The sequence below is a fragment of the Salvia miltiorrhiza genome, chromosome 7 (genome assembly GCF_028751815.1).
Source record: "Salvia miltiorrhiza cultivar Shanhuang (shh) chromosome 7, IMPLAD_Smil_shh, whole genome shotgun sequence".
Lineage (NCBI taxonomy): Eukaryota > Viridiplantae > Streptophyta > Magnoliopsida > Lamiales > Lamiaceae > Salvia > Salvia miltiorrhiza.
The window spans coordinates 47,253,292-47,261,108 of record NC_080393.1 but is presented as its reverse complement, the minus strand read 5'-3'; the positions used below and the strand labels follow the sequence as shown (position 1 = coordinate 47,261,108).

The window sequence follows — 7,817 nt, the reverse complement described above, 5'->3', positions numbered from 1 at the left end:
CAAGGCCCGATTTGAACGTACGACCGACTAAGTTATAGTTGAGAAGGAGGGATTGGAAGTTATAAGATTTTCTAGTTGTTTGCAGGAGTGATGAGTTTGCAAGAATGATAGGAGTTGCTAAATTAGGAGAAATGAATGTTGTTTTGATATGCAAAAATGCCACCTCCAACATTAGCTGGTGGGACACGCTCCAAGCTCCAACCAAGGAAGTTAAGGATCGAGCGATCAGTGTTTTCTACCAGTTGAGAAGGGCGTCGGCATCGCTCATGTGGGTTCCGAAACAAAAGGTCAAAGTAGGTTGATCAAAGGTTTAGAATCTAAACCTTTGATCAACAATTAGGGGAGAAAGTCGTCTTTCGAAGATGATAATTTCTTTGTTGTTATTATTGACTTTGAATGTATGATTTTTTTTTTTTTTTTATGTAAATTTGTAAATGTCATTAGGGGTGCAATTCAAAAGCGAGATATAAGGTTCAAACAGTTACAAAATAAATAATGCCACAATATATCAAGATAATGAGATGAATTAGAAATTCAATTTTCAAAACTAAAGCAAGAAATGCTAGGAACTAAATTTGAAATCCAAAACCTGTATCTTGCTTCCATTATCTCCTCTAAATTCCCACCGCTTGTTCTAAATATTCCAAACAACACGTAGCCATAAAAATTTATAGATTTCTGCAGTTTTTTTCTTCCTCAAAAGTCCCATATTTTATCAAATGAAAAAAATTGAGAAAACATGACCAACGTAATTAAAAGCCCAAACCAACTATAGCAACGCATCTAAATGTTGTCAGTTTACATGCATGTAAAAAAAAATGCCCTACAATTTCACATGTTATTTTAAATGTATGATTATTAGCTTCTTTTTGCATGATAGGTCGGTAGATTAGTGAAAACTTGTATAATGTGGATAAAACAGCATACTCTGAATAAGTATTTATGAAAGTGTTTCTGATGTATCTTTGTTGCTTTGTTTATATTCAAGTAAAAAATATAGATCAACACTTATCTAAATTCAAACCATTTGCCTACTATATCAAGGAGTGACTTATTATGCAAACCTCAGACAAACAGCCAAAATCAAAGAATACAACTAGAATTTCTTCCTAACTCGGATACAAATAATAGAAGGCTACCTTCTCAAAGTTCACGAGCTGATCTTTTAGTGTCAATTCATGACCTGATTTCAAATGATGCCGACAGCAGTTGATTGTTTGCCGAGCTTCAGTAAAAAGACAGAAAGATCATGAAAGAATTATGTTGTCAAATTCACTACCCTTTCCTGTTTCCACAAGCTAGTCTCACCCAAACTTCTTCACAATAATTTGCATTTCGCATTGGCCTTTCTTCTTCTTTTGTCGTTTTTGCTCTGCAAGAGTGGTCCTACAAGGCATTTGCATTTCGCATTGGCCTTTCTTCTTCTTTTGTCGATTTTGCTCTGCAAGAGTGGTCCTACAAGGCAAGAAACAGAAAGTCAACGAATATCATTGGCTCAATATTTAACCATTCGGGTGCGTTTTCTTTGATGGAAAATGGTAGAAAAAATATATATTTTCTACCATTTTTCCATTCTTTTTACATGTTCCGTAGGGTGGATAAGGGAAAAAAAATTCCAAGCAAACCCTTTTCCTAACATGTTCATTCCAATCCATGATAATATTATCATATGAGTATTGATATGATAATATTTTTCCATGTTTTTTCCATCAGAGAACACAAGGTAAAAAAAGGCGGGACCACTAAAACATGATAAAATATTCTCATATTTTCTTATTCCTCATTTTCTTATGATAAATTTGCATTTTGCAACCAAAGAAAACACACCATAATGAATTATAAAACACAAGGTACTGGAAGCACTAAGGAAATAAAAAAGGCACATGAAATGAAAAAAAGAAAAGGAAAAGAAACTGACCCAAAACACCCCACAAAACAAATCCGCTAGTGTTCAAGTATGATAACAAACAATACCATCTATCTTTCATCCATCACACACACACACATACACATAGATGAGTTTCTTACAACTCAGCAATCTTTTTTACTGTCTCTTCTGAAGGAGGTGCTGGGGCATATGAAGCAGCATCAATGATTGCCTGCTTATTCATGTACAATTGATCAGTAATACCATAGACAATTTAGCTCATAAAGCAATATTTTAACACCAGATACTAAGCTCCAGAAATCCATAGCCAAGGAACGAACAGTGATTTCTTTAATCCATACGTACCTGTAATTTCTTCCTTTGGTAACCGAATACCTGTAGTTTTGCAATAGCATCTTCAGCATTACTCCTACAACAACAACAAGACATAAACAATTGCTCTAGCACCACTCGAAACAGATAAGGCATGACAAAGTAGTCGCGGATATTCACCTTTGAGCTTTACTCTTCTTCGAAGAAATTACAATCTCTCCATCTTTGTTGATCCGGTTCTTCTCCTGACAATGACATAAAAAATTAGGGAACAAGAACATTAACATATGGAGAGTTTCATCAAACAATTTTAAGAATCCGTGCTGTGAAGTCTCATGTACATGCTTCAAAACTATAGTAAACGAAGATTAGGGATACCCCTAAGATTTATGAGATAAACTCAACTGCAAAATGCTAAAGTAATATATCTCAAAGAAAAGATAACTAGTAAAACCTGTTATTTATACACACGAATAGGTATGAAACATAATATAGATGAACTACTGCTAAAAGACACTGCAATACTGAAGGTTAGGATCCCACTATCAATATCTTCAACACTAAACCTAAAAACAAAAATATAACTTTAATTTGTTGACTTTCCGAAAAGGACAAATATATCATATTATTGTTCCTAGAAGTTTAATACTCCCTCCATCTCCTAAATATATGCATGGAATCTTTTGGCACAGATTTTAATAAATAGTTGTTGAGTGTATTGATAGTAGAGGAAAGGTTCCATATTGAGGGTATGGCGTAAGTTATAAGGGTAAAATTGTCCAAATTATGTGGGGTAGTGTCCAAAAATAGAAAATGCATATATTTGGGGGACGTACCAAAAATGAAATAAATGCACAATTTTAAGGGACAGAGGGAGTATTTTACAATATTTAGTATGCATATTGGAACCATTAACAATTAAAATGAAATCGAAAATTGAAAGCTAGAAAATAATTTTAAATTATACAAAACATATTTATTTGGTTCGTCTAGACCTCTCAATTTCGAATATTTGAAAATGCTTGTTGCAAACTTGCAATTAATGACACACAAGGCAGTGGAGAGCATAGCAGATTCTGCAAGGTGAACTAGAGATAAATTGGCATTAAAAAAACTTGTCCTTCAAATAAGGATAATGAATCATATAAACTATGGTTGAAAGAAAAGGACTGAACTAGTGGTATAAAATATCATCATAGAGCAACCTTCTAAATATTCGGCTCAAAGAATAAGGTCCCTTGTTTACACAATAGCACCATAACACAATAAGGGCGTGTTTTCTTTGAAGGTTATAGGCTAATCCCTTGTTTACTTTGATGGGTTGAAACTTTGGGATATCCCAAGACCCTTGATTATTTCTATCATTTAAGCTAATTTTGCTTGATTCATATCCCATTGAAAAGGTGGGATTGGAGAAATCCTACTCTTGAGGATAAAACTACTCAATCATGCAAAGTAAACGCCCCTAAGGAGAGTTCGAAGTAATAACATCTTGATCTTATAAAATAGAACGAGATAATTTTTTTCAGGAACAGACCAAGAGAGAATATTTTTTCATGGTAGACAAAATGCACAACTTAACCTCATGAAACAACATGTCGGATATTTTTTTCAGGAACGTATAGTTCTTGCCAATAGCCATGTTCACTGAATAGAAACATTAAACTAAAATCCCAAGGAAAAGGAGAAAAGAAAATAATAACACACCATTTGCATGATCCTTTCTCTCACTTTTTCATCCAACCATAGTGCATTTTTCACATTGAACCGCATGTCCACCTTCGTGTTTACAGCTGATGAAGAAATGCAATTAGTGCATATAACTATAAGTACCTGATTAGGCATGGTAATAAATGAGGTAACGCACCTTTGTTGAACCCTCCAGACCCACCACTGTTTGTATAGCTTATATTAACATGGTCTGCAAGGCAAAATACAAATCATCAAACCTCATTATATTCCTTCATACACCACAATAAAAAAAACTTCAATTGCCAGCTGTCTCAGCTAAAGTTTAAAAATCAAGAAAAATTACAAGGAAAAGACGAGCAGAGTGGTCCAGGAGACAAACAGGTAGTAAAACATTTTCTAGACACCCTCTCTGTGTCCCAAAAGAAGAATGAAATCAGAAGGTATAAGGGGAAAAGAGGCATACACACAATATAAGATACAAAAACTGATAGACCAGATACTTCCTATTCAGGTTATCGGTGTCGAGGAAAGCAGCCACCGGATTAGCTTGTTTTTCTTTCATTAAGTATTATTGTAGAGTTCCTTAAGTTGTTTTTCTTTCATTAAGTTTTATCGTAGAGTTCCTTAAGTTGGTCGAAGACCAAGGGCTCTTGCATGGGCCAGCTAGGGTAGCATTTATTAGCACATTTCTCTTCGGAGGGTTATGCCTTTGGTTCTGGATTTCCAAGGCAGGCGAGATTGTGCCTCAGGACCTTGTTTAAGGTTGTTCTTTTCCATTTATCCGATCTGTTTGTTCAAGAGCTTGTGCTTAACTTCAACATAAACATGCAAGTGAGAGGTGTTCTGTAAGACAATTGTTTTTCAGGGTCAGTTATCACAACTTAATAGAACTCAAGCGTACTTATAACATATTATCATCAGAGAGAAATACGTAGACTTTCCTAAATAGGAAAACTAACTCATTTATCAACGCGAGACACAATATAGATAATAGGAATAAGAAAACATACATAGATAGGAATATGACTATTTTTCGTAAGAAATAAGAATATTGCATAAGTCAGTATATAGTGTTGCATCAACTGCTTATAATGACTGCATAACGGAATTCAATTAATTGATAAAATTTTTGCTCCCTCCACGATTCGAACCTAGGCAAAAATTCGCACCCTCTAGATAAATATCAGCCATAGGATTTTAAAATCTAACATTACCGATTCATTCTCATTTCTCATCACATTTGTCCATTCTCATTTGATCTCCTCCCTAATCCCTATATCTATCTATCTATCTATCTATCTATACCAAAATATCAACAATGCATAGTAGGATGCTTCAAAGATTGTTAACTCAAAACATTCAGATCAAATTTCCATACCAGAGTGACATCAACACAATACATGGCAAAAAATTTCTTTATGGAGCATATGCACTGGGTTGTTGCGTAATACTGCTCATAAGCTAGGTTATATCCACAGGCAACAAATTATCCAACATCACTCAGAGGCCTCGTCGAGGCTTATGGTGGAATGTTATAAATGGAGGAAAACGAGAAAGGAAAATTGTAATGAAATACAATAGCATATAGCTCAATTGATCAATAGCACGTGGATGATATTTCAATTGATAACTTATTGTAGGTAACAAAAACAAAGTAATAACAAGGATTTTTGTCAATGTAGCAAGCTGCTACGGAAATGGAACATCCATTGACCGTTACTGAATATATTCTGTTCATAAGGAAACAACATTGACATTGAGCATAAGAAACAGAACACTAAGGTGGCAGGGAAATTGATATATTCTTTGAATCACAGCCCACAGGGCAACAACTTTGACATTGAGCACAAGATACAGCACACTAAGGTGACAGGTAAACTATAATGAAATACAATAGCATATAGTTCAATTGATCTATAACACGTGGATGATAATTCAATTGATAACTTATTGTAGGTAACAAAAACAAAGTAATAACAACCATTTATGTCAATGTAGGAAGCTGCTATGAAAATGAAGCATGCATAGACAATTACTGAATATATTATGTTCACAGGAAACAACTTTAACATTGAGCATAAGAGACATAACACTAAGGTGGCAGGGAAATTAATATATGCTTTGAGTCATTCTATGGTTGCTGAAGCATGCATACAGAAATATTATTACAGGAACATATGTTAAGCGGCATACTTAGTGGCTCAACTAAGTCATATTGGCTTCCTCCAAACAATGATTTCTGTTGAATAAAATCCATAGTGAGCAATGAGCATCACAAATCGTATTTGGAGTAGGATAAGGAACTGTTTAACGAGACATAATCTGCAAAATTGATGGCATCTATCGTAAAACCACACTCCTACGAGCCATGAGCTCGAACCAACAACCCTCATAAAGTCTCATTTTGCCGAAAATACTATCATTACCGAACCAATACTATCATTTCGTGCAATCTTCTGACCATTAGTACTAGGCCACTGGTATTGGAGATAAACATTCCATTTAATTTCCAACTACTACAGACGCAACTTCAAATCTACAGCAATTTCACCGCTACAATTCGCTAACATCACACCCACTATAACAGAATTGTTAAACCCGAGACAGCTGACTTTTTAATTGCTAACTAATCAACGACCGTATATTCCCGAAAAGGTATTCAAATTCAGAACTAAATCCCTAACGAAAACGAAAATTCTTCTCCCTAAATCTCAATAAATAACACCACAGGTTAATAATTACCCAGCATTATTCTGGGGATAGGCTCGACGCCTCCAGAGGGCTTGTAGCGCTCCTCTGCCTGATACAAGAGCCGCTGAACCTCCACGAGGCGAGGCGGAGGCTTGCCAGATTTGGTGGAGGCGCAACGATGCCCGATGGGCGCGCCACCGCAAGCCTGTGGCAGCAACGTCGTGCGAAGGAGACGAACGGTTTTCGTACCATCTCTCACCCTAACCAATGCTGCCATTACGAAGTTTCGAATTTTGATTGTTGTTGGGAATGGGAAAACTCAACTTCTATAGTTCTATTGTTGTAGTCCAGAAATGAACACAAGTAGAGTATGTTTCCTTTCTTGGAGAAACTAAAACAAAATTGTATCGGCGGGCCGGCCCAATCACAACAATTAGAGGGTGTTTCGCTGAGCTTATTTTAAAGACTTTATAAACTCTAAAGAGCTTATAAGATATTTCAAAAGCTTATAAGTTATAGTTTTTTAAGAGCTTATAAATTGTCAACGTATATGGATAATTGAGCTTATAAGTTAGAGAGAAAAAAATTTTGTTAGAGAAAAAAAATCGAAAAGAAATAAATTTTAATGATTTATGATGAAAATAATAAATTATAATTGAAAATGTTAGGTCCGGAGGGTCTCGAATAGGTGTATGAGGGGAATACACCTATAGACTATTTTTAAAAGTGAAACTTGAAACACAAACTGACTCAACCTTTTTAGTTAAAAGAGTTTTATCAAAACAAGGTTGACGACTGATACTGAATATTCTTCAGTAAAGAGTTATCAGTTAAGTCAAATACTTTAACTGATACACGTAAAGCTTCAGTCGAGTTTGTTAAACAGAGAGATGTTATGAAGCTTACTGACTATCCGGAGATAGATCAGTTAGACTAATAACACACGCAGCGGAAAACTTTTGTTTCGACATAGCCTGTGAGATTAATCACGTTGTCAGCAGTTAAGTTTCTCTTTGCAGTTAATCAGTTTTCAGTTTAAGAAAGTTTGAATACAAGTAAGAAGGTAAATACTGAAAGCTGTAAATAACACAGATATTTTTACGTGGTTCGAAAAACACTTCCTACATCCACGGTCAGTTGATCTTACCGGTAACTTCATTGGGCATGTGCTTACGGGTGCACAGCAAACCTGGGCGTGTGCTTACGGGTGCACAGCAAACCTGGACAACTGAAG

The 7,817-nt window shown here is 35.3% G+C and overlaps 1 protein-coding gene across 1 annotated transcript; it reads right to left on the bottom strand.

Annotated features, from left to right (window-relative positions):
• Nucleotides 1–939: 939 nt before the first annotated feature.
• On the bottom strand, nucleotides 940–7,044 carry LOC130992819 (uncharacterized). The gene is made up of 7 exons (XM_057917569.1): nucleotides 6,635–7,044; nucleotides 4,068–4,121; nucleotides 3,908–3,993; nucleotides 2,381–2,445; nucleotides 2,234–2,297; nucleotides 2,029–2,099; nucleotides 940–1,455 (listed from the first exon to the last, which is right to left on the bottom strand). The coding sequence occupies exons 1-7, from the start codon at nucleotides 6,858–6,860 to the stop codon at nucleotides 1,305–1,307; spliced, it is 717 nt and encodes a 238-aa protein (XP_057773552.1). The 5' UTR covers nucleotides 6,861–7,044; the 3' UTR covers nucleotides 940–1,304.
• Nucleotides 7,045–7,817: the final 773 nt, after the last annotated feature.